The 27,721-nt window shown below is 39.9% G+C and overlaps 1 protein-coding gene across 5 annotated transcripts in view; it reads right to left on the bottom strand.

Moving 5' to 3' along the window:
- The window catches only part of LOC138958951 (coiled-coil domain-containing protein 154-like), a 52,810-nt gene that overhangs the window by 15,562 nt on the left and 9,527 nt on the right, over positions 1-27,721 (bottom strand). For 4 of the 5 annotated variants that reach the window (XM_070330299.1, XM_070330303.1, XM_070330300.1 and 1 more), the window contains exons 3-13: positions 24,178-24,738; positions 22,456-22,648; positions 9,260-9,342; positions 8,719-8,814; positions 7,972-8,197; positions 7,236-7,489; positions 6,483-6,609; positions 5,787-5,927; positions 1,910-1,936; positions 728-745; positions 24-143 (exon numbers count right to left, since the gene is read on the bottom strand). In XM_070330299.1, coding sequence (XP_070186400.1) covers positions 24-143; positions 728-745; positions 1,910-1,936; positions 5,787-5,927; positions 6,483-6,609; positions 7,236-7,489; positions 7,972-8,197; positions 8,719-8,814; positions 9,260-9,342; positions 22,456-22,648; positions 24,178-24,738 — 1,846 coding nt within the window. The remainder of the gene's footprint in view (positions 1-23; positions 144-727; positions 746-1,909; positions 1,937-5,786; positions 5,928-6,482; positions 6,610-7,235; positions 7,490-7,971; positions 8,198-8,718; positions 8,815-9,259; positions 9,343-22,455; positions 22,649-24,177; positions 24,739-27,721) is intronic. The other variant, XM_070330302.1, reaches the window with a different exon arrangement.

The following is a 27,721-nucleotide window of genomic DNA, read 5'->3' as shown; positions in this document are numbered from 1 at the left end:
ATGAACAAAGTATGTGTACTGACATCGTTAGGCATTTGCTGTATGCTCTGGTTGAGCTCCCTGATGGTCTGACTGGTGACGTCCTGCCACAGCGAGATGGACTCCACTTTCTCCCGGATGTTCTGCGCCAGTGCCGCTGTTGCCTGAAACATGGCATAGCAAGGCAACGATGAAAAAAAAGGACATTGCATGTATAGAGAAGGACGAAAAGTTTGCCTTCTGTTGGGTTTTTACATTTTCAGCTCAGGTGGTCTGAACACGAGATAGAAAAGACCAATTGAAAAAAGATGCGTGTGTGACGTACAGACCTCCACTCGATCTGTTCAGCAAACACAAAAGTGGCTTGTAAACAAAGCAATCTTTCCATCAAAACAGATGAACATGCCTTTGAAATCCTTGAGTACAATGTACATCCCTTCAACCTATTTTGCTGTGCATGAGGACCGTCATGAGCAAAAAGCATAAAAAAGAATGATGTAACATCATTTACTTGCATGATCACACACACAAACACACACAGACAAAAAGCACCAAAAAACATGGACATGCACATACACATGTGCATGCACACAGTCACGCACGCACACGCAATCCACCAATGCACCACCTTACTTACCTACATGAACTTTCATTCACTAATGTCTAATGTACAAATTAATGAGGGAAACAAAAGATGTCAATGACAAATTGTGTAATGGAAGAGTGTGAGTATGCAGGAGTCGTTTACCTCATTCATTTCCAAAGTCTGTTGCGAAAGCATGAAAAACAGAGCAATGGATTATATTACTCACTAATCTAAGAAATGGCAAGAAACAGTATTAAGGCATAAGAGGCACATTCATTTTTTTGTTATAGGATTAATTAAGCCAATCGGATTTTAAACTACACGCTGCAGTGTTTATTCTTGAAAATGGTATACAATTTGTCTCAAACCAATTTTTTTGTTACTAATCAATCTATTCAGTCTGAACAAAGAAGGTAATGTTAAAACATGTAACTCAATCAATATCACGCTGAATGTAACATTTTACTTTTTTTTTTAATTTTCAAAGGAACTTTTGGTATTACAGTACATTGTACCTGTGCCATATACACAGAAATCCACACTAAAATAATAAGGAAAAATTAAGTCACTTCCTAGTGAAATCATCCAGAACAATTTGCTCTTTGAATTTGACTTTTCATTAGCAGCTATCAAAATGAGAGTCACATTATCACACTTGAACATTAAGAGACCGCAAATGAACAGAGAAAAAAAATGTGTGCTAAATTTAACTTTGAAGTCAAATTAATGGAGCTGAGATTGCTCAGACACAAAGAGAATACTGTGCAAACCAAATCCACACAACCTTTTTAACTTATTGAACAAAGTTAAATAGAAGCAAAATAAACACATGCAAGAACGGAGAGGCTGAACAAAGTTCAGTCCATGCATATAATCGAACAGAAAATGAAAATGAATGGAAGAAAGGAAGAAAGAAAAAATAAACATAAAATTCAAAATCTTAGCAAGTCAATAGTCAGAACGGTATGAAAGGCTGCCTTTCAAAAGTGGAAACAATTGGGAAAAATTAAAAGGGATGATTTAAATCAGAATGCTTTCAATAAAGAAAGAAAAAGAAGGGGAAAAAAGAGAGAAAACAATTAAAACGAAGAATATATACATGACAAAATCTTAAAAACGTCAATAATCAGAACTGAAAGGCTCCCTTTCAAGGGTGCCAACAATGGTGAGAAATCAAAAGGAAAGATTTGAATGAAAATGCTTCACACAAATTACAAGGAAGAATTAGAGCTGACAAAAATAAATTTGACACAGACAAACAGAATGCCACAGAATAAACACAAAATAAAGCACAGTAAATTCTATGTCAACATTGCGTCACTTCCGTTGTTACAACAAAGTTACCTCTGGGTTTAGATGTAAGTTGACCAGCTATATGAGCATGCAAAAACATGAGTTACGACATGAGGTATTAGTCATCAGTAGTATACGTGTTAGTTACTATACAATAAACTGCAGTCCTCTGTTGGCAAACAAAAATGAATAATTTAAGGTACATTCCTTGCTGTGCATGAAAACGATCATGTCCAGCACTAAACAGATCTGTTAAGGCTTTTGCACCAAATAAAAACACCTTTCAACTTCAACAAAGGCTCAACACCAACAGCCTGCTTCCTGACGAGTGGGAAACTTTTTGTTCAATTAATTTCCTAATAAAGTGACACCTATACATGCCAAATCATTTTAGCAAAAACTTCAAACACTGCGCACAAAAAGCATCCATGGTGTTGATTATCTGTATGTGTCCAGGTGAAAGGATGCTCTGATTCCATGTGAAAGCCTGGACCGCAGATCTGTGGCAGTGTACACGGAAACAACACTATATATCTCTCACTTCACATTACAATTATAATAAATCTGACTCTACAAGATTGATAATAATAATAATAATAATAATAATAATAATAATAATAATAATAATTGTCAGTAAGTACTGGTGTCACATGACTGATGTGAACCAGTTGATTGGCTAATGGCGATGCGCCAAAACTGTTGAGTGCGCTAACTTTTCCACAGAGCGTATTCTTCCGCCCTTTGCCTAAGCGAGACTGTGCTCTCATCCTCAGAATTAATTAATGACATGTAGCTTATATTCCCCACAATACCAAATGACCATAAATTCCCTGCTTCTCAATTAAAGCAGAAGTGTGTTTTTTTCTGACAGATTGCATGTGCCTGTGCCACAGTGCCACTGATCTAAAAATAGAAGCCGCTGTGTTTCATCTAATTTTCGCCGACTTGCATAGATTCTTCTCATATGCCGTGTTAGTGGCATGTAGCTTATCATCCACATTACCAAATGATGAGTTAGTATACAATTCCCAGCTGCTAGCAGAAAACACAAGTGTTATTCCGATAACGTACCAGCTAGACCAGTTTGGAAGACTGACTCGATCGACTCTGTCATACGTAGCAGACTACACTGAAATACGACTGCATCAGTTCAGTAAATGAATGGTTTCCGAATTATTATTTCAAGGCAAGAACAATCGTAATCGAAAACGTGTAGGGTTCGGAACGTTCTTACCATATATAAGAATTATTACCAGCCTGCCTCATGCGTGCAGACTCAGTGCAGACTGCAGTGGTTCATTTGTCCTAGCGTAGCAGACGACATAAACCCCGCTCAGCAAATTAACATGTTTGGCAAATGTAAAGGAAAAAACGATGGGGATATAATACGTGTAGGGTTCAGAGCATTCTTACCGTTCATATTTAGTATCAGACTCCCCGATGAGTGAAGATACAACACGAGAAATATGCCACATTTATTTTGAAAATGTGCTAACCGTCGAGTCCTTCGACTTCGAGTCAATTCAAGGGGAGTCACTCCGCACAGTTTGTTTGTTTGTTTGTTTGTTTGCTTAACGCCCAGCCGACCACGAAGGGCCATATCAGGGCGGTGCTGCTTTGACATTTAACGTGCGCCACACACAAGACAGAAGTCGCAGCACAGGCTTCATGTCTCACCCAGTCACATTATTCTGACACCGGACCAACCAGTCCTAGCACTAACCCCATAATGCCAGACGCCAGGCGGAGCAGCCACTAGATTGCCAATTTTAAAGTCTTAGGTATGACCCGGCCGGGGTTCGAACCCACGACCTCCCGATCACGGAGCGGACGCCTTACCACTAGGCCAACCGTGCCGGTCTCCGCACAGTCAATACGTCGAAGCTCGACTGGAGGTTTCGAATCGCAAATAACGAAGAGCACAGTCCTTTCTCCGAGTTCAAATGAGGTCTCTCTGAAATATCATCACTGTTCAGCTTAACGCTACACTGGAATTTACCAACAGAAATTAAAATGCGTGTGACGAAAGCACGACACACTTGAGACACCCCACACAAAAGTAGATCTTACTGTACACGACCTGACCACACAGTTATGCCTATTCAAATGCGCGTAGCAAAATGTGCGTTTGGAATCTTCTTTTTTCTATGGCGGTACTGACAATATCGTTATTGAAACAATCCCAGTGCACTAAGGGATTTATAGAGCAAATCTCAAAAATAATTATTGAACTCAGCGCTATGAGCTTCGTTCAATAATGAATTTTCTCGATTTGCTCTATAAATCCCTTAGTGCACTGGGATGTCTCAATAACTTAAATAATAATAATAATAATACAATAAGCAAATGCATGCACAATTTGACACCATATATTGCAACTCACATAATAGAATTGAAGACTGAATGACAAGTTCACAATGATTCAAGAAACTGCACACATTTGGTAACACAATCATGTCCTACTGTGAAATGTCTGTTTAAAGACAGTCCACATTGCAGCTCCTTGTCTGTCATGGTCTTATTGTTTTTAGCAGATTTCCTGTTCATAAAGTTTGTACATCTATTTAATGCCTTCCTCTCTTTTGAAACATAATTGTTCAGATATAATGAAACCTCTGTTTGAAGACTTTAAGACCTCTGTTTCAACTAGATCCCATCTGTTTTAACCCTTACACTGGTGCAATTCTATAACACATGTTACATCGCCACTGGTGGATTAACAGAGAGAAAAATAAAGAAAAACGGTCATATAGGTTTTCGCATCCATGGGAGGTAATCGGAACTGACCAAACAGACTGAGCCAGTAGCGCGACATATGTCATGACAACCAGGTGACAGTTATACGTAAAGCAGCGCGACATATGTCGCGACAACCAGCCTAAGGGTTAAGACATTGTTTCACCAATATTTTCTCTTAAGGTCTGCAAATTCAACTTTATTTCAAGACTCCCAGCCTACATTATAAAACCTTATTTTCACAAAGCTCTTCACACAGAGGTTTCACTTTAACTTGAGGTCTTAAATGAAAGCAAGATGCTAATTCACAAACAGGATGTCCGACATCCAACATCATGCAACTGCCTATGACTGCAAGACAGAACATGCACTCGATCTACATCAAACAGCCTACATTCCACAGGTACTGGTTGACATTCCAAAGCAGTACATACGAGCAACGAGCGTTTTATAAATATCATGAAAACGCTGATACGCCAGAGAACAGCAGTGCATTACCCTTTGGGCTCTCTCCATTTTGAACGCAAGCTATATTCACGATCAGCATCATAACAATGAGATTCACAAATTATACCATAAACTTTTCCATAACACATCTCAAAAGCTAGCACAAACAAAAAATTGTACGATTATTTTGTCAGATATATTCAGAGTTAATGGCTAAAATACAATGCTTAAAAGTAAGACAAAAACAGGTTTTTGTTTTGCAAACAGAAATGACTGATCCAGTTCATTTTTCAAAATCTCTACAGTGGAACCTGCAATGTGAGAGACCTCGATCCCCCCCCCCCCCCCCCCCCCCCCCCCCCCCGATTCCTTTGTGCGTCAACTTGTATACAGTTTATCTGTCATGAAAGGTCACTTGTAGTGCGCGACAATTTGGGCTAGCTGGTCCCATTGGTGTACTTTCATTATATGTACATCTGTATCACATTAAATGTTTCCAATCTGCATAGACTTTGAAGAAGAAAAAACCACTGCCTTTGATTCTAACATGATTTTAGAGTGTCTGTTCACTCAGAAATGCGGTTGTTCGGCACATTTTGACAATGTTCATAAAACAATGCTTTTGTGTAATAGTAAACATCCCACCTTCCTTCTTCTCTTCCTATTTTGCTTTCTGCACAACGACTTTCAAGAAGAGAATGTAACACTGCTATGGGTTCTAAAAGGGTTTTAGAGTCCACATTACCTCAGCGATGCGATGGTCGAGGGCAGCTTCCAGAGAACCAACTTTTTGTTTGAGGCTTTGCATGCGTACGTCCAGGTCTGTCATGGCTCGTGTGGTCCCTTGCTCCGACACTTCTATCATGCCCTTCAGCTCCTGACGCATCTGTACAGCGAATAACAGTCACACTTACAGTGCACGATGATCATATAATGGAAAGACAGTTTTTGCATGCAAATCTTGAGTACAGGCAAACCTGCGTTAGCGACCACCTACCAATTATGACCAGCCTAAAGGATCCCCAACAAGGTTTTTTTCTTCTATTGGTCCCTTGGATGGTTGTTATGGACAGGTTTGATTGTACTACTGAAATAAATTATTTGTTTGAAAATCGATGTTGCTGTTCTGCTAACACGTACAGAATTTGTATTAAGACGTAAAGCAAAGATCAAGTGATCTAGCCGACTCAATCCTTTCATGCTGTTCCAGAAAGGAATCTTTTCTTTTTTTTATCTATATGCACAACTTCTGCATTGCAAAGCTTTTCCACAATGATAATAAATAGCACTAGCATGCAGCTGTCATGATCTGAACATTTTCCTTTCAATAGTTTCTCCTACAATAGTGAATTTTCATGCTGCTCAAATAAAATGTGTTGATGGCACGGATGTAACTATTTCCATGAATATTCAATGTGACAGACATTGCAATGCTTCATACTTTTTCTGTGTGGTTTGCCAAATGTCCATTAACACCTCCGATGGCTTGTTGAAGTGTTGCTGTGGCAACCTGCAGCTTTTCATGTACGTGGTCGATGTTCTCCTTTGTGTGACGCTCATGTTCTTTCCTGCACGAAGGGCAAACATAAAAAGTCTTGTGAGTAACAAGAAGGTTTATGGGAACTCATGCATAATCAATGAGATACAACTGGACCAATGACTGTGAGGTGGCAGCGCGTGGGTGATCACTCGATCAAAGCCACGCTATCAGCAGTTCGCTTCTTCTTTGTCTACCCTACACATCGCAATTCTCTTCTGCTCTCGTCTAGATTTCTTTCATCTACTTTGTCTCAAAACGGGTAAAGCAGTTTTCATCATACATCATGCTTTTGAGTCACACACTGCATACGGATGCTTCTTGATTTGAATCAATGTGTGGATGTGTGCGTGCATGCATGATTCTGTTTGTGCTTGCACACATCTGTTTGCTTTTGTGTGTTTGCTAGTATGAGTCCATGTTTCTGTGTTTACGTGTGTTACTACATGTTTGTGTGAGAGTATGTGTGTGAATGAGTGAGTGAGTGGGCAGTGAGAGTGAGAGAGCAAGAGTGCATGTGTCTTTATGTATACCTGCATCAGTGAATGCATGTCAGTGTCAGAGTGTTACACTTACAATGTGTCCATACTTGATCAGTAAATATAAATCAATACACAAAAACGCAGGCATGCATGCATCCTCAAACCCATCACAAACCTTGACTTGATCTCAGCAGCAATGACTTTGTCTGACTGGCGTTTCATTTCCTGGAGCTGTTTTTCCAGCAGTGAGATGGACTCATCCAACTTGTGCACTGACTCTTTGTTCTTGCCTCGCTCTGTCTTCAGTGCCTCTCGGATGGCATTCAACTCTTCCTCGCACAGTTTCTTCAGCAAGCCCCAGCGTTCGTCGTTCTCCTCTCTCATCTTTACCTCATGATGTGCGCGCTTGTCTACCTCTATCTGCAGTACCTGTTGGCCAAGACAAAACAAATTGGTATGCTGGTGATGGCAGACGAAATGCGGTTTATGGACTTCTCATCATTCACATGTTTAGTTATTCATCAACATCCTGCTACGAAAGGCAAACTTAGAGAATCCTGTTATGAATGAATGCGCATTTCCCCATTTGGCCAAGACCATTTTTAGCTGTGATTTGTTCCTCGCCAAAATACAAATGTAAAACTATCGCTGACATCTCTTTGAAAACAGACACCACAATTCTTTTTCCAATTATAAGCTGAAGATTCTTTCTGCAAGTCTCAAAGAAGACGTCATGGATACCATAATTTCTTATGAACCCAGAGCAAATTTCCTAATCACCTATGCAAAGTTGTTGACCTTTCTCTTCAATCTTTTCTCTGAGTTTGACCTCTCCAAAGCCATGGGATTTTTCTTCATTCTCTCAAATTGTCTTCACATTAATCTCTCAATCTCTACATCTCCGTCCTTACCTTCTCAAGCTGCTGGTATTTGTCTTGAATCTCTTCCCGGAGTTTGATCTCTTTGTTGATGAGGCGTTTGTTGATCTCTTCCAAGTTCTCCGTCAATTTGTTCGCCAAGCGTATCTTCTCCTGATCTGCTGCATGCTCTCGCTCTCGGCTGATCATGTCCAGGGCATGCATGGCTTCTTCGCGCTTCCGGTTCTGTTCTCCCAGCGCCATGTGCAGCTCATTCACCCTGTCAACCAATCACATTTCAAAGTTACAGAATACAGAAGATTTTATGGGTGCTTTAAATTTGCAAGCCTGAGAAAGAAATTTACGCTGTCTGTGGGATACAAATTTTATATTGAGCACAAACTAATGTGAAGTAGAAACAGATCAGCTCTCTCACTCTCCCCCTTTCTTGCTCTCTCTCTCTCTCAGATCATGCCATGCACTTGACTTGTTATTGTCCATGTGTAAGGTAACAGTAAATCAAATTGCCAGCAATCTGAACATGAGCTACTGGTATGTATGTAAGTTATGTGGAATTGTCTGCAAGCAAAGTTGCTTTGGTCATTAAGATGGTAGAAAAATATGAGACATGAGAGTGACTGCTCTCTACATTCAATGTCAGTGTATGGATAAATTAATTTCCACAAGAAAGCTTTGTCTTAGACTTAATATTACCTTACCACCACAAAATCCACTTTAAACACAATGAAATTCTGGTTTTAAGGAACTTCAGTAAGCACTAAACAAACATATATGACTTACTTTTGCTGTAGCAGCTGTTCCAATGACCTGCGTTCATTAATCTCCACATCCTGACGACCTCGCAGGTCAACGATGACATCACGCAGTTCTGAAAGCCTGTAAGCATAAGTTATTCTGGGGTCAATACCAGGGTCACGGAAAAACAGGGGTGCTGGAAAGGCAGGTACGTTCACCAGGGGTGATGAAAACATTTTGGTCAACCTTAAAGTTCCTTCTGTACACTTGTCTCAGACTACCATTTTCATGCTTGAATTATACCTTTTTGGAGCTTGACACTGGTGACTGACATAATGATCATTGTTTTCTGTTATACTGGTATTCTCAGAACCGAGTCATGACACAATGTTTCTAAAAGTTCACTGTGGAAATCATGTCTAATACTCCTTAATTCTTTCTCTACTTAACTGCATTTTTCTCTCTCAAGCATATATATATAGTACAGAAAAGAAAAAAAGAATGTCCATAGAAAACAAACAGAATGTCAGATCTAACATCTCTACATTAATGCAATCACTCAAAACCTGGAGTGCCGGTATCATACCTAGATTCAACCTGACCCCGCAAGTATGTGGTGTTCTGGTCGGAGTGAGACTGCGCATCTCCGTGTTTGCGTAGAGCATCAAGCTAAAAACACACAACAGGGGTATTTCTGTTTGAAAGGTGAATTTGGTGAGCTCAACCATTGACTAATTACATGTGGAGGTATTTGTGTGTGTGTGTGTGTGTGTGTGTGTGTGTGTGTGTGTGTGTGTGTGTGTGTGTGTGTGTGTGTGTGTGTGTGTGTGTGTGTGTGTGTGTGTGTGTGTGTGTGTGTGTGTGTGTGTGTGTGTGTGGCATGCATGTGGGTGTGCATGCGTGTGTGTGTACCATCATGTGACACCTCCACTTCTGCATCACAAGGCCGTATTCAAAGCAGGAATGACATGATGAAGCATAATGAACAATGAACAGATTCGTCTAACTGTTGTCAAAAAGTGATTCACAACTTCGTCTTCAAAACAAAGCTTGGTTAGTAAAGGGTTAAAAAAAACCACTTGTGAGTATGACTTTATTTACTAAAACTTAAAGATGAAAGGATTCAAGAACATACTATGCAGGGGCATCATTTCATGTCTATTCACTAGCAAGTGGATTGGTGTGAATCTCTCATAAAAATTAACCAAAGACATGCATATGCTAGCACAGGCATGCATGAGCAAACTTTAGTTCTACATGGCCCTGCACACTGAAACATTAGCATCCAAAGCAGATGTTCTGCTATCCATTAACCTTTTTACAGTTTTAATAATCGACTGTCATCTGCTGATCTGCAGATTTATTCACTTTAATTTGATTAACGTAAGAAAATCAATGGTAATATTTTATAAACAACAAAAACACGTACATGTACACCTAAAACCCTAAGCATTGACTCCAACAGAAAACATAAGAGAGTCTTCAGAATGTTTATATAAGAACAATAAATAAATAAATAAACAAACAAAACTTCTCTGAAAATGAAACACTGTCTTTTTCCATTGAATAGTTTCGTCACAATTATGGAAACAAAAATGTTAGATAATTAATACTAATATTTTACCCAAAAATTGTAATTAAGGCAGGGGAGGGTATACAGACATCCTAACATAGCAAAGCAAATTTGTTTTAAATGAAGTTACATTAGGCAACAAAATTAAATTAATTTGAAAAAGTAAAAGAAGGCAGGGATCATGATGCGAAACTACCGAGGCGTGCACATTTTGAAACTTGATCCAACTTTCTAAAATGTCCAAATGTTCAATTACAAAATAATTTCTTTCAGTTTTGTAAAAGTAAAGAAGCAAACAAAGTTAAAATTGTAAACCTCTTCTTGTTCATTGCATGATATGTACATGTATTCTCACAAGTGCCAAGAAACTGGTTCCGCATAATTCTCACTTTCTCTATCATACATGATGTATGCATTTAGAGCTCTTACTTCCCTTTGTTTATGAGATCTGTTAATCATCTACTATAAAAACTTTGAGATGTGCATGTTGCTAGAATTTGTTTTCTTTTAAAAACCAGTTTATTCGCAAGTTCTTGGGGCATGCAGTCTTCGGTGTAGTCTTTTTCCTACAGTGAAAAAAGCAGCTTTGCCAAAATGAGGGCAAATTATTCAGCAATTTGAAATAGGTTTAAACATTCAAGATATATATTGTTGTTCTTTTATTCGGCTGCATGATTTTTCAGAAACAGACTGAGGCAGAAGATCTGAAGATCTGTTTGCTTGATACACAATCCTTATATATATACAGGGATCGCGTTTACGCACGATTTTTGCATATTTGACGCATTTTAAAAGTCGCTGACGCGTTTTTTTCGCCGCGCCGCGTAAGCCATACGCAAAAATATTGTAACTTTTTCTTGTCTTCACGCAGCGCTTTTGCTCTGACTTAATAATCACCCGATCCTGAAACTGACTATAGGGCTCGAGAAGTGACGACACACATGAAATCTGCGCGTCAAAACTAAAGTCCGTTTCTTTTTGCATCGAAGTATCGCAAACGAACGTAACGAGGGTATTACCAGATAATGTCTTGTCGGATAATGAAACAGACATTAGCTGCTCTCCCATCTCGCGCTTCCAAAAGGCGGAAAGTGTGTCTAGTCGTATTAGAGCGGGAAACAAACTCGCAAGGCCCGAAGGTTGGAGACAGCAGGGGTGTTATTCGACAGGCGTGCGCGGAGTTCGACAGGAAAACTCGCCGTATTTAGGTAAGGAGTGTCTTTAAGTCTTTCGTGCGTGTTTTGTTTGTGTCTGTACGTGTTTTCGTAGTACGCAAAAATATTGGTCCGTAATTATGGTCCAGCATTATTGCTTAGAAACAAAACTGTGAATCCGTTTTGGAAAGATGTTTTTAATGCTACATTGGAATTTTTTGACAAGGTAAAAATTGATAATTCAGATGAATTTTTGATGGAACCAATTTTTTTCAATAATAAGTTTAAGATTGGTAACTCATTTTTTCACTTTGTTGATTGGTCATACAATGGAGTGTATTTTGTAAAAGATATTTTACATGATAATGGGGAATTTATAACACTTCAAGAGCTACAGGAAAAGCTTGATGTCCATGTTCCAATTTTAGATTTTTATGGCTGTATTAGCTCTGTGAAAAGTGCGCTGCGTAAACGACATCTTACTATTGTTGATCTTAATGGTGCTTTAACAACGAAAGCGTACTCGTTAATAATAAAAGCTGACAGAGGAGCAAAATCATTTTACAACATTTTAATGGGTGACCCACTTATTCCAAATGCATGTAAAAACTGGGAAAGGATCCTGGCAACAGACATTGTTTGGCCTAAAGTGTTTGCCAAAACAAGGAAAATTACAGAGATAAAACTAAAGTGGTTTCAGATGAAAATAAACTATAGAGTTCTTGTAACAAACTCAGTCCTTAGGGACATGGGTGTGCTTGCTAGTAACGTTTGCAGTTTTTGCAAAACGGAAAGAGACACTGTTTTTCATTACTTATGGCAATGTGAGCACACTCGCGCCTTCTGGGCTGATTTTGAAAACTGTTTAAAAGATAACTGTCAAAATTGTTCCAGGCTATCGCTTAACCCTATACTTGTATTATTTGGTTGTGATGACAAAATTAAAACTGACGACGGTTTTGATCATATCTTATTGATTGCCAAATTTCACGTATATAAATGTAGAATTTTAAACATGAAACCAAGATTGGATACATTTTTGCATGATCTTTCGTACGCTTATAAAGTAGATAAATATACGCATTTTATGTCCATGTCATCTGCCAAACATACCACAAAATGGATCTCTTACATGTCTTTAATTAATGTCTGATGTGCATTGTTTCATTATCATAATTGCATGTGCTGAATAAAAATCTATGAAGAAAAAAAAAATATTGGTCCGTGACGCGTTTTTTTCGTTTCGTTGCGTATGACTTACGCGTTTTTTTAAAAAGCTAGCGCGATCCCTGTATATATTCTTATTATTTCTTTTCTACTTTATTGCTTTTGTTCCTTCCTTTTTCAAGTCACATTTATTATTTCTCAGTTCTGCAAGTCAGCTGACAATGTCAGTGTCATGAAGCTCTTATTCTATGTGGAAGTACATGTACATGAATTATGTATGTGCACACACACAAAAAAAGGGGGAGGGGGGACGGGAACGGTGCGTCATCTAAAAGCAGTAACTGTTTACTTCTACTACTGTGTCAGTAATGGGCTGGGAGTGCATATTGTATGAGCAGTGTAAACAGGGCTGTATATTAATACGTACCCTCTGACACACAGTTTGCACATAAACTCTTAAATAAAGCAAGCCAAACATGAATTAAGTTATGTCACACGCTTTCCTTCTTTGCCACTACTAAAGCAAACGTGTGCAAGATTGTATGTTACACGCTTTGGAGCATGTGCAAGAACGGATTCAAACTCGAAATCGTCCCTCCAAAAGCCCCAAAATGCACACACGACTTTTATTTCTCCTGCTGTTATCGTTTCCTCTCTTTACAAATTCTTCAACACTGAGAATACTGAAAATGGCATCCCAGACGACAGAACTGTTTCCATACGCGAATTTAGCTGCCCTTGGAAAGTGGCTCGCTCACAAGGCTTGTTAGTTTGAATCTAGAAGGACAGAGTTATGAACATAGATGACAAAGATCCCGGAAAGAACAAACATTTCGCGGATGCAGACACAGAAAGACGTCATGAAGATTGCGATGCTTCAAAAGATACAGACTGTGACGATGACTGTGACGTCATTCACATATACCGAGACGTCATTCATAGTTGTTCGGTCATTTTCGTCAAAAAGTAGATCTCTCCACAATGGCTGCTCGTGCCTTGTCAAGCGTGAGTACGCAACGGCTTCGTTAGACAATCAACGTAATCTCGTGTGGAAGAAAACGTCTGTCACACGACCAAGTCTGAATAGCAGGTAAAGTAGTCCTCTTTTCTGTGTGCATTTTTTTTTCTTTTTGGGAGAAGGAATATGTCTGAAAAAAATGTGAGTACCAATTTTAATTTGCCACCTATATCAATACCAATTCATGCAGTTATTCATGTTTTATTACACTTTTCTGCGCTTCCCAAAACAAATTTCTTGAAGTTGAACTCCCATAAAAGCTACAATTGTTAATGCAAGTTGATGCACCTGACTGCGTGCATATAAACACTCAAAATGGGTCTATGTCTGAACTTTTTCAAAATTGTGTGTCGTTTAGTGGTTGATATCCAGGAGAATGAACTTACGTTGTCTTTTTTCCATCTGACAATATAGATGAAGACGAAGAAGTTCTGAAGATATAATATTGTTGTTGTGTTTTTTGTTTTGTTCCCCCCGATGTATGATTTTTACAGAACAGACTGAGGCAGAAGATCTTTAGCCAAAAAATAATACTGAATATTGCTATTTCATATGTTACGTGGATTTCCATTGGTCAAATGGGCAAAACTGAGCTCAGGGCAAAAACCGGCACGGTTGGCCTAGTGGTAAGGCGTCCGCCCCGTGATCGGGAGGTCGTGGGTTCGAACCCCGGCCGGGTCATACCTAAGACTTTAAAATTGGCAATCTAGTGGCTGCTCCGCCTGGCGTCTGGCATTATGGGGTTAGTGCTAGGACTGGTTGGTCCGGTGTCAGAATAATGTGACTGGGTGAGACATGAAGCCTGTGCTGCGACTTCTGTCTTGTGTGTGGCGCACGTTATATGTCAAAGCAGCACCGCCCTGATATGGCCCTTCGTGGTCGGCTGGGCGTTAAGCAAGCAAACAAACAAAGCTCAGGGCAAAAGTGCATGATATCGACGACATTTCCGTCGATATCAGTTTTGATATCGACGACCTCTTTATTGCTTCCCCACTTCAAAAACAAAAACACCTAAATTTAAAAACAAACAAATTAATATATATGAAAATGTAATTATCCCAGAATTTAGTTGAGCAAGTGACTAAAGACTTTTTGAAAGAAAAGACATTTTAAAATACTGAAAAGTACAAGAAAAGAGTGAACAAAAAGAAATAATAATCAGAGGGAGGGATAATGGAACAGCCAAAACTGAGACAAATATTTTTGTAACTAGATGAATACCCGCTTTGCCGGGTAGCCGGCTTCGCCGGGAAGAAGTACTTAGAGCCGTACGCCGGCTTCGCCGGGTCCGAACAATGAACCCGCCAAGCTTAGGTCCCTCCCAGATTCGTGGAATGGGAACAGCACGAAAATGATTCAGTGGCCATAATGCCATTCCTGACCATATCGAGTCCCATCCTTGTCGACGAATGTAACCGTGTTAATCACCTTTGGAGGCGAACTCCACTCAAACAGGATTGAGCAATTTAGAGCTTATCTGTAAGCCCTTTTGGACTGTTATGGCTTTTCAAAGGAAGGCCAGTACATACAAATACACAAAAGCCGCCAGACCACATCACAAACAGAACTGAACAATCCCCAGGTGTTGCTCACATAGAGACACACACACACACACACACACACACACAAACACAGAGAAGCCGTATCTATAGAGAGATAGATGACAGTGTATTTTTCGCGTGGCTATAAATTGACAGTGAGGATAATTTACGGGTCCAATTTACGTTCTGGACACTGCGGTGACCTTCTAAAAATAGTAACAGAACGCCGGGAATATCCGAAGATGCCCCCCTCATACTATAGTGCACCATACGAAGGAAGGGAGGTAAACGCTGAAAACATGGAGAAGATGAGAAGATAAGGAAGAGTTACTGGGAATGGTGAAATGAACACAAAAACCAAAATCGGTTCAGCGCTGCGCGCTGAGAGCACGTGTTGAAATATCTCATCGATGATATTGTGTCCGGGGTGTAGCTGAATACGGTGTCCAAATTTGAAAAAGATCCACCGAGAACTTTGGCTTTGGTGTGTCGGTATGGGGGCCCGGGTAGCTGAGGTGGAACCAAAATCGGTTCAGCGCGCACAAAATCGGTTCAGCGCTGCGCGCTGAGAGCACGTATTGAAATATCTCATCGATGAGGTTGTGTCCGGGGTCTCTGTGAATAAGCCCACCAAATTTGAAGCAGATCCATTGAGAACTTTGGCCGTGCATCGCGAAGACACAGACAGACACACAGACACAAGTCGTATATATATATAGATTTCTTTACAGTAAATACAAAATGTCCAGAGAATTAGCAATATATCTAACATTGACTGACTGTGTGATGATATCTTCTGCTATTGGTCTGTTTTGACAGTGATATCAAAATCGAGACCGGAGGTCGAGATTTTGATAATCACTGTCTTAACAGACCATAGCAGAAGATATCATCACATGTCCATCAATATTGGGTAATGTTTCAATCCAGCCTCAACTTTTTGTTCATGATAACTACAAATTCATAGATACAGACTATTTTAATAGTGAGACTCTTTTAATTGTTTCTGATGGCTGCCTTACAACTTTAAACTGCATACAGTCAGAACTATCTGAGGCAGGAATTAACCCTTATACATGGATTCCAAGCATCAATCTGCAGAAAGGACAGTTTTGAAGCTTTGAAGCTCAGACGAATATCACTTACAGATTGAACACTTCTCACTACATTGACCCATTTTCTACGCACAGCTATCATCTAAACAATAATGACGCTCTCTGAAGCCTCCTATTGGTGTGCAAAGACAGAAAAGCCAAACAACTTTCCCTTTCCTCCATTTCTACTGTTGCAGTTGTACAATTTGTTGTCTTTTACCTTTCCTTTGACCATGGAATGAAAGGTGTTTATTTTATGACCGCAGGTGCGTGAAGCTTACAGGTTACATGAACAGGAACATACAAACACCATTGTTACCTCTTTTATCTGTTGTTAAGGAGTATAAAAAGGCGACACAATGGTTAGTCTAATTACACAGCAATTATGGCATGAAAAGAACAGAAAAATGTCTGATAGGTATTACAAATCCTGAAAAAGAGAAACAAAAATAAAAATAAACTAAAACAAGCAACAAACCAAACAAGAAATATATGAGTTTTTTTCTTTAATTTTGTTTAAATTGTTTTTATAACGGCTCTCAAAAGGAGTACAACTAATTAATTATACATCACATCAGTAAACAGAAGTCTTTCGATTCCAGGTAAAAAATACTCCTATTCAGACTCTGATGAAATGTGTACAGTATATGTACAAAGAAAGACACTCTAGTGAAGGGGGGAGGGAGGGAGGAAGGGGGGGGGGGGGGGGGGCATGAGAGTGTTAAACAAAGCAAAAAAACAGAAGGATGAAGCAGGGATTTGCATGGTGTCAAAACACTGGGGAGAAAAGAGGTGGTAAGTTGCTCACAAACACTGCAATATTTTTTCTCCCTGTACTTCTTCATCCCCATTGCCATCACGATCGACATCCCGGAAATACTAATGAAAAGCTCAGGGAACAAGTTAAATTCACTGCAGGTAACAATGAATGGAATCAATACTGACTAGGAGTGTAAATAAGCTGTAACATAAAAGCCAAAATCAGAATCATCAATCTTCTGAAGTCAGATTTAACACACACACGCACGCACACGCATCTTTTAATGTCCATAGCTGCCCTTTCAGGAATGTCTTGAATAATTCCTGAGGCTCCCGCAGTCTGGCGCATTTCAATTCCATGTAATACCAATTGCCGTAATTACCAGAAGCAATACTGTTTTTGACGATGGGGATTTGAGGACCTTTGTGCACCAGCAAGAAATGGGATAGAGTACTGTGGTATCAACTTCGTTTTTACAAAGAAATCTAATACCATTCTAAATTACTTTGAAGGAGTTGGTTTACCTGTTTCATTTGTTCTCTCCTGGTAGACGTGAAAAAGGGTTTGAGAAGTTGAATTCTTAAGGAATGTGTTGTTACCGTAGTCATGTATGTTTTCTCTCTGATATGTCAACGGCAAAATCATTTTTGAGATGCTGAATTATTTGGGAATGCATTACAGTGGAACCCGTACCCCCATTTTAAGACGCCCCCATTAAAAACTCCCTCTTCAGATCCTGTTTTCTCGGATTTCCTGTTAATAACCTCTGTAAATCACAGTACCCCCATTTTAAGTCTCCCTCCTATTTAAGACCTGATTTTCTCAGAATGTTGGGGGTCTTAAAAGGTGGATACCACTATGCTTCAGTAATTATGTAAGTTTTCTTTCCGATCTGGCAAATATGAAAATAGTTTCGAGATGTAAAATTAACAATTATGCAATAATAAAAATATCTGTTGCCATTATAAATTCCCATCTTTGAGAATGAAATATTGTACATGTTGTAGTTATGCAAGTCTCCTCTCACATCCAGCAATCGTAAGAGGTCTTTGAGGTGCATATCTCTTAGAGAAAACATAAAAATAGTTCTAATGGAAGGCTAATTAATTACATGCATATACCTGAACCCACCACCCCCCCATCCACATGACCCCTCCACTATTTAGTTCCATGAAGTAAATTGTTCTAATTCCTTTGCTTGGACACAGCTATAAGTTTAGCTCAGTCGTTGTAGCTCAGTCGTTGTTCTCTGCAAATTCAGTTTACCCTCACCTCTCCTCAGTCTCCATTTGCTTTACCCATTGCATGATTGTCACTAATCTCTGACTCATTGTTGACATCATTCTAGGAGTGTCTTTACCAAAGAAAAGCATAACAACCAATGGTTGTTTACTGCATAATAGAAAGGAAACTGTGGCACTGTGCAGTGCTGACATTGATACTGATGCAATGGACACCCCCCCCCCCCCCTTCATCAGTAAAACTTGTTTTTGCAATTTCTGACACCCAATTAACCTGAGTTATCCCCTCTTTTTCTTCACCCTCCCAGCTACTCTGAATGCCCCCCCCCCCCCCCCCCCCTCCCCCAATGGTAATGGAATCATTTTAGATTGATCCAGAACTATATTTGTCATGTATGGGAGTGGGGTGGGGGTGGGGAGTAGAGAACAAGTAACTGTGAAAAGATTCTACAGTGGTTCGGTCAGTGCAAAAATACAGCATTCAATATCTGTCTCTTTACTGCCCCTAGGACAATCAAACAGACACATATATATTGTTTAACTTAAACTGGGCTTTGTTTCAGAAAATCCAACACTATCAAGGCTGCCCTAAACATTATTTACTGCACTCACAAGTACCCAGTCAAGGAAAGTATTCCATCATTTTCCAAGACGCACAGGGTTGCCAAAGACATTCCAGTGTTTACTTCATCGAGGACAGCTATATAGTTAAGTAAACATTCCAGCATTGAACAAGACACTTTGTTAACAATGGACATCTTTCAACTTCTCAAAGTTCAAAGTGAATAATGACAGACAAGTTAACATCCTGGTAACAATACTAACTATAGGGCTTGAGCAAGCAAAGTGCGCCAGGCATACAAAATTGATGCCTGTCGCATCCACCGCTTAACACTCAACACAGCGCAGCAAGAAGCACTTATTTTTAGCTGACAGCGATACTGGTGCAATGGAACCCTCCTTTTAAGCCCCCCACCCCGCTTTTAGGACCTTGCTTTTTCAGATTTTCTATAATCTGTGTACTGTTAGTTTACCTCCATTTTAAGACTTATAATCCTTCCCTTTCAAGACGTGATTTTCTCACTAGTTTTGAGCAGTCTTAAAAGGGGGGTTCCACTGTGCCAGACATCAACAATTGATCTTTGTACAATGCTTGTACCTAAAGCAGAGGCAAAAGATGAGGTGACATCGTTACTGATGCAACGGACCCCCCATTAAGCCCATCCCACCCTCTGTTGATAAGACTCCCACTATTATGCCTTTGCCTTTCAGATTTTCTGTTCATAATTAAACCTCTGTAAATTCACCTCCATTTTAACTAATAAGACTCCCTCGGTTTCTGATTTTCTCATGTTATTGGCTATCTTAAAATGGGGTTCCATTACGCATGCATCCCAATAGCTAAGGAAAGGAACATGACATGTGTAAAAAAAAAAACTGATGACGTCAATCAAGGAAAACTGGTCTAACCACAATGGCATGTGTGCAGTATACACACGCTGTATGGTACAGGAGGCAGGGATCAATAGTGACAACAACACTTGGATATTTTTGTCCTTCAACACCCTGTCTGCCACTGTTCACCCTTTCTTTCCTTTTCCTTCCACCATACTTTATCTTCATTTACTTTTCCTCAGCCATGGCACAAACATGGTGTTGGAGCCACTTTTCATGCACTCTTTCTTTCCTTTGACCAATCTTTCTCAACCTTTCCTCAGTCATGGTATGGTGTTCTGCAACTTTTAACACTTATTTTCCGTTGATCATACTTTCCGCTAACCTTTTCTCAGTCATGAAACAATTGTACTGAATTTAACAGAAATGACGAGAAAAATCAATGCATAAGGAAAATCAAATAAGGAGGAAGAACATACTTATCAGATTCGTGTTAACATAATTACCAAGCCCCCCCCCCCCCCTAAATACAATGTGTGTGTGTGGGGGGGGGGGGGGGGGGAGAAAGAAAAACAAAGGACAGAATGTGAAAAAGAAACAAATTGGAAAGAAAAAATTAAATTGCAAGCAAAGGTTTGGTCAAAAAGAGAGGATCCGAAACCAAAACACAAACAAATAATAATAAAAAACAAAACAAGAAAGGTTAGTTTATGGAATGTTTAATCATTGAAAAAACAAAACATTTGCTAGTACCTTGATCTAATCTTTGAAATTGACAAACAACTCCACAACAGACAGATAATAATCAATCAAAAGAACATTCAGCTCCAGTTAAAACTTTGTATCTAAAACTAACTAATCTACTTTATCCTACATACGTGAGAGAGACACCCGTGAGATAATAATCGTTCAAATCACACGTGTGTATATCATGTAAATGAGGTCATGTCAAGCAAGTCTGGCAGGGACCTGTTTTTCCACTGCTTATGATGCCAAAGTCACCGAGACAAACGTCATTATAGAAACAAAAATTGCGCTCGCTAATTACCCTCGATGAATCTTAAAAACTAACACGTCACGCCACACTATCAGAGTGACGTTTCTTTGCTTTGACGTAATAGATTGCACGAGGCTTTAGAAGAGATCGAGGTTCCAAAACAAGCGTCTTCAATTTATCTGCCTCGACTGCAGGACATTTTCAGTAAAATACACGTAAGTACAGTATGTAGGATAAACAGAATACTACATGGCTTGCTGTGTCATACCAGATTTACACTCGTTGCTTTTTCAAATAGTGAACAGCTCGCTTTCGCTCGCAGTTCAATATTTAAAAAAACAACTCGTGTAAATCTGGTACGACACAGCAAGCCATGTAGTATTCTCTATTTTTATCATTATCATTTGTCTCTTGAGTAAATTGTTTGTCCGCTTCAAAGATCGACACATAAAGGTTCCAGGAAATGATCCGATCGGTCAATAATGATGTACAGTGGAGTCCGGGTACAACGAATCTCAAGGGAGATACATTTTAGTTCGTTATATCAGTAATTCGCTGTAGAGTTTTCAACCCTAAATGGTCTCAAGACAAGTTTTCCCACTCACTTTCAAATGATCGTCCCATCGATCTTTCCTTGGAGAGTACAATCTCTGCATGTTTTCAACAGCTTCATAATATAATCCATAGAGCTCGTCGCGATATAACCTTCGTGGTTGAAAACGATGTTAAACACCAAATAAAGAAAGAAATCCATAGAGAGCTCTAGCAAACTAACAGCGGGAGGTGCACGAAAAGCGTCAGTTTTCACGATAAAACTTTGACTCGCTCATTCACGGAACATAACTGCACTCCGGACTGTCCACAGTGTTGAGCAATTTAGGAGAATTCACTGCCTGAGGAGAGTATTGATTCAAATGAACACGTGGTTCTCTATCGCGTCACTCGGTCACGGATCGGAGAAAACAAAAAAACAGTTCCAGATTTCGAAACCATGTTCGTCAGCCATTGTTTTTAGCAAGACAGGCCACATGTGCACGAGCTTCACTGACATACATCGCAAAATGTCATGACGTCACCACAACTTTCGGTTTTGGTTTGATCTGTGCACCTCCCGCTGTTAGTTTGTTCGGAGTTCGCTCATCACGCGATGTGCACTTGTGTTTGTGTATTTTTGTCTTTGGAGACAATTATTGACATCAGTTCGTTGTAGCCTTGTGACTTTTAGAAACAAAACGGCTCTGGGGCGATGAAAACGTGTTCGTTAAAAGAGGGGTTCGTTATGCAAATGAGTTCAAAAGGTTCGATGTAGCCGGAAAGTAACAAGTAAGAAATAGAAGCCTGTCTGCCGGGAAATCAATGGCAGTTTGTTAAAAGAGGGATTTCGTTATACCCAGGTTCGTTATAGCTGGACTCCACTGTACATGTATTTTAAAAACTTGCTTTTTTGATTCTTGATTTTAGGATATTGGCAGTCTGTCTTGTTCAGATTTGTTACACACAAAAAAGGGGGAAACAATAAAAATGCAAAGAATTTGAAAGTGAGGTAAAAACAACAAGTTTCAATATCATAAAGCACACTTGCTACAAACTAACTGCAGCCAGGCACAGCAGCAAATGTAGAGGAAGAGAAAGACAGGTAAATGAGGTGCTTGGGAAACTTGGAAGAGAAAACGTAAAGGGAAAACTATTGCATGTTTAGATCTAAAAATACAATCAAAAACAAGTCTACAATTATACTAATAAGACATAGTTCAAGGAGAAACAAATTCAGACACTTTCGTGAAATTGTACACGCATACACAAATACCAAACCTAAAAAACAATAAAAAAAAGACTCTTTACCTGCAATTTATTTTCCTCCTCAAGGCGTCTTGAGCGCAGTTTGAGATCGGTGAGCATGGTCTGAAACTCTCCTTGTTGTCCATCCAGTTTGTTGCGCACCAATCGAAGTTCGTCCGTCATGTTGTACAGCAACCTCTCCAACTGTTCCCTGGCACGGTCTGATTCAATCACCTTGGTCTGAAGCTCTAGCAGCCTGTGAATTACGATGGCAATGTCCAAAATGACACAAATGAAGTTTATCTTCTTCTATGTTTGTGGCCTATAACTCCCACCTGCATGAGTGGGCTTTTTTGTATACAGCTGTTTTGCTAATCCGGGCACCATTTAGGCAGACAATCTTTTTGTTTTGGGGTTCCCCCTGAAGAGTATAAAGCTCATATTTTGAACAAAACTTAACTCTCATAAGAATTAATTGCTAAACTCTCTTATATCCTGAAGAATATGCAAATCTATTAAAAAAAAGTATTGAACCAGCAACAACAAAAAACTGGTGGGGGAGGGGGGGGGGGGGGGAGGGATGTTTGACAATTACAGACCTGTGCACACTCAAAACGCTCATCAGTAGTAAACAAACCAAATTTCAGTAGTTTTTAAAATGTTTCAGTAGTAAGCTGTAACGACAGTTCAAGACATAATTCTGCTCACAAAGCACACAAACTGAAACACTATGACGCAGTGGAATGGGAATTACTATTTATTAACAAGCCAAGGTGAAACATCAACACTGTTGTAACATTTGTTCTGAAAATGTCTTTGGTCTCGTCATTCTGACATTCACTCATCACTGGACTGTCTTGAGAATAACTGGACTTCCAGCACTGTTGTGCCGTTTTCTTCTTCTTTGGTGACAGAGCTGGTGTCTCCTCTTCACTATCTGAATCTCACACTCTTTTTTCTTTTCCATGTTTCACTTCAATCACAAGTTGCCACGCAGACGCTGAACTAAGTCTAAGAACAAAGACTTAATGCTGAGAACATGCGCGCTTCCGATAAATCGGAAAACGTCTTTTCAGCGCAATGACCAACTAATTGGTCAAAACATCTTAAAACAGAAAAAAAGTACACAAATATTTTTTTTTAGTAAAACATCGGAATTTCGGAATTTTAATTAAAAATCCATAGCACCGTATTCTGCATATAAAAATTGGAGAAATTACGGAGAAACCGTAGATGTGCACAGGTCTGCAATTAGATCTAATTCCTTTTGAAAAAGTCAATTTTGAGATTTAAAAATTAGCACGGTTGCCGGGTTGGCCTAGTGGAAAGGCGTCCGCCCCGTGATCGGGAGGTCGTGGGTTCGAACCCCGGCCGGGTCATACCTAAGACTTTAAAATTGGCAATCTAGTGGCTGCTCCGCCTGGCGTCTGGCATTATGGGGTTAGTGCTAGGACTGGTTGGTCCGGTGTCAGAATAATGTGACTGGGTGAGACATGAAGCCTGTGCTGCGACTTCTGTCTTGTGTGTGGCGCACGTTATATGTCAAAGCAGCACCGCCCTGATATGGCCCTTCGTGGTCGGCTGGGCGTTAAACAAACAAACAAACAAACAAACAAAATTCGACAGAATGGTTACAGATTTTACAACATACTTTGACCCCTTAAGTACCCTAACAACTTCTGCACACACACGATTTTGAACCGTAAAACAAGTTACAAATTATCTTTGTAAAACTCTCATTCTCCACAAAAGAAAAGTAAGAACAATAAAGAAAACATGACTTACTTGCCACCATGCTGGTCTTTCCTGATGGTGAGTTCTTGCTGACTGGCCTTCATGGCTTGCTCCACACCCCGGGTTTGACTCAAAAGTGTGCTGATCGCACCCCGTTCATCGTTCAGTCTGTCTTCCGCCCCCTTTATTCGAGATGCCAGCTGGGAGATGAGATCATTGACAATATTCACCGAGGCATCAAGCTGCGTTCGAGCATTCCTCTCATCTCTAATGGCCCGCTCGTTCTGAGCCACAAGGACCCTGAGTTCATTCTGCAGTCGCAGAACCTCTTCGAGAAGAGCGCGGTTCGATTTCTCTGTCAGACCCAGACGGCTCTCCATCACACGCATCTTCTCCTCTGTCTCATAGGCATCAGCACTAGCCCGAATGTTGACGGGGCTGTTAGAGCGGAGTAGCAGGTTGTAGGGTATCATTTCTTTGACGGGATAGGGTGGAGGGGTGGAGCGCACCACATTGGGGAGGATGGTGGGTTGTGGCGGGGGCAACTCACGATTATGCTGCCAATGCACAGGCCGACTCCGACCGGTTGGACGGCCTGTTACGGTCTGTGCCCTGAAAGAACAAGAAACACATGTGGTTAACAAGCAACTGCTGGGATCTAGATGGAGACTTTAAGGCCTGATCGAGCTAGTTCTAATGGCCATTCTCACAGGCTGTATTGGGAAATTTCTTTTTCCCTGGGAATACAACTAAAGGGTATCTTGGGCTTTAACCTCACATAATTTGTGTGTGTGTACTCACATACTATATCATAATTGTGACCCTCCACCACGAAATGAGTCGCATGTCACCTTTGCATGATTTTCATATTTTTACATTTTCCTAAAGAGTTTGTTATGCTCTATCCAGTGGTGAAAACCGTTTTAGAAAAGAGCGAAAACTGTTTGAGTTATAAGCCTGTGACTAAGGTGATCCTCCCACAGTTACCAGACACTCCCCGGACTTATATTAAGCCCAGCGCAGAACCGCGCGAGGTGACATGCGACTCATTTCGTGGTGGAGGGTCACAATTTGTGTGTGTTTGTGTGTGTGTGAGTATGTGTGTGTGTGTGTGTGTGTGTGTGTGTTTGTGTGTGTGTGACAGATAGAGAGGTAGATAGAGAGAGATAAATAGAGAGAGAGATAACGAAATAGAGAGAGAGAGAGAGAGATAGAGAGAGAGAGAGAGAGATAGAGAGAGAGAGATAGAGAGAGAGAGAGAGAGAGAGAGAGAGAGAGAGAGAGAGAGAGAGAGAGAGAGAGAGAGAGAGAGAGAGAGAGAGAGAGAGAGAGAGAGAGAGAGAGAGAGAGAGAGAGAGAGAGAGAGAGAGAGAGAGAGAACGAAACTTATGACGTTTGGCAGTGACGTTTTACATGACGATTTTTTTTTTAATCAAGAATTTTACGTCATTGTTTGCTTACATTCATTTCACTGAAGAAGGGCGTGGCCCGAAAGTCTTTGGAACTTGGTGTTTACTGTGTTTTTTTTCTAATTAATCACATACTATATCATGTGACATTATTTAGATTACTTTTATAAAGTTCACATAAAGCCAATAGTGAAGGGTTTTCTGTTTTTCCCAGTATAAATCATGAGATGAAACTCATTCAAGTGACTTCAACTGGAGTACATGTAATAACAAATTGTGTTTATATTTCCACTGACACAGATGTCACAAGCGACTATAATAACACCACAGCAGAAATCTTCCATGAATGCACATCAAAATGAGATTTAGAATAATTTTAGTTTCAAGTTCGTCTCACTCACTGGAATAGATCGAGGCAGACATGAAATTTTCACACACATGCATGCACACACACACACACACACACACACACACACACACACACACACACACACACACACAGCTTTTAAGCCATTCAAATATGGTGGTGAAAAAGTCAGCGGTACCCGCAAACAGCAATTAAGCATACAGATTACAATTAAGCATACAGATGCAAACATGCATGCGTGGACTCACAAGAATAAAATTCACCTCAGAAAAACTGTGCAGAGGTATTTAAAGTGATGGTGTACTCAACAAAATTACCACAGAGTTAGTAGTAAGTAAGCTCATGCATGAAAAGCATTAGGAAATCAGCAGAATCGCAAACTGTGCAGTGTATTTGATAAGAAAGGATTTCAAAACGAATATTTGGCTAAAAAGGACATGCATACCTTGTGTCATCACAGTCCTTCTTCCCACAAGTTTACGCACACCCTCTATGTCGCAAAACATGATACGCCCATGGATGCACATATATAAACACACTCACATAACCCACCATTGCCCAGCCCCCCTCCTTTTGCTCAAATACAAATTAAGATACAGTATATATATAATATTGAGTGAGCTCCATCAAGACTGCAGGAAAACAATTACCTATAATGCATACAATTTCCTGATCACTGATTAAACCCAATGAGTCAGAAAAAGAGAAAAACAAGAAGGGCAAAGCCCATACGACTCACATGCTTGACCTTGACAGCAATGACATCATACACTAAGAACTGCTTTACACATTTTTCCTACCAAAATACATGTGACCTTGACCCAAGGTCAAGGTCATCCAAGGTCATGCAACACAAAGCTGTTAATTCAAGACATAGGAAGTACAATGGTGCTTATTGGCTCTTTCTACCATGAGATATGGTCACTTTTAGTGGTTCACTACCTTATTTTGGTCACATTTCATAAGGGTCAAAGTGACCTTGACCATGATCATATGTGACCAAATGTGTCTCATGATGAAAGCATAACATGTGCCCCACATAATTTTTAAGTTTGAAACAGTTATCTTCCATAGTTCAGAGTCAAGGTCACTTCAAAATATGTATACAATCCAACTTTGAAGAGCTCCTGTGACCTTGACCTTGAAGCAAGGTAAACCAAACTGGTATCAAAAGATGGGGCTTACTTTGCCCTATATATCATATATAGGTGAGGTATTGAATCTCAAAAACTTCAGAGAAAATGTGAAAAATGTGAAAAATAGCTGTTTTTTAGGCAACATTTATGGCCCCTGCGACCTTGACCTTGAAGCAAGGTCAAGATGCTATGTATGTTTTTTGGGGCCTTGTCATCATACACCATCTTGCCAAATTTGGTACTGATAGACTGAATAGTGTCCAAGAAATATCCAACGTTAAAGTTTTCCGGACGTCCGGACGTCCGGACGGACGGACGGACGGACGGACGACTCGGGTGAGTACATAGACTCACTTTTGCTTCGCATGTGAGTCAAAAAATTTAAAAAATTGACATATTGAGGTGAAATGAGGTTGATCAGCGCTATTTTAAAATCCGAGAAACAAAGGGATGTACGCGCTCTAAATGCATAAAACATGTGCAATAGGAGTAAGTAAGAGTCATGCAGAACCAACGTCCAATGGCATCAGAGAGAATAACAAGCACTGAAAAGAACAAGCGATTTCCATCCTTAATTAACACATAGGATTACTCCATCATGAAAACTTTTTACGGATACGATTATCATTAGAACTTGACAATTTTGGACTGAGAAGCTTCAAAAACGGTGGTCCTCACATTAT

This window comes from Littorina saxatilis, linkage group LG2 (assembly GCF_037325665.1).
Source record: "Littorina saxatilis isolate snail1 linkage group LG2, US_GU_Lsax_2.0, whole genome shotgun sequence".
In the NCBI taxonomy this organism is placed as follows: Eukaryota; Metazoa; Mollusca; class Gastropoda; order Littorinimorpha; family Littorinidae; genus Littorina; species Littorina saxatilis.
This window is presented reverse-complemented; position numbering and strand designations above follow the sequence as displayed.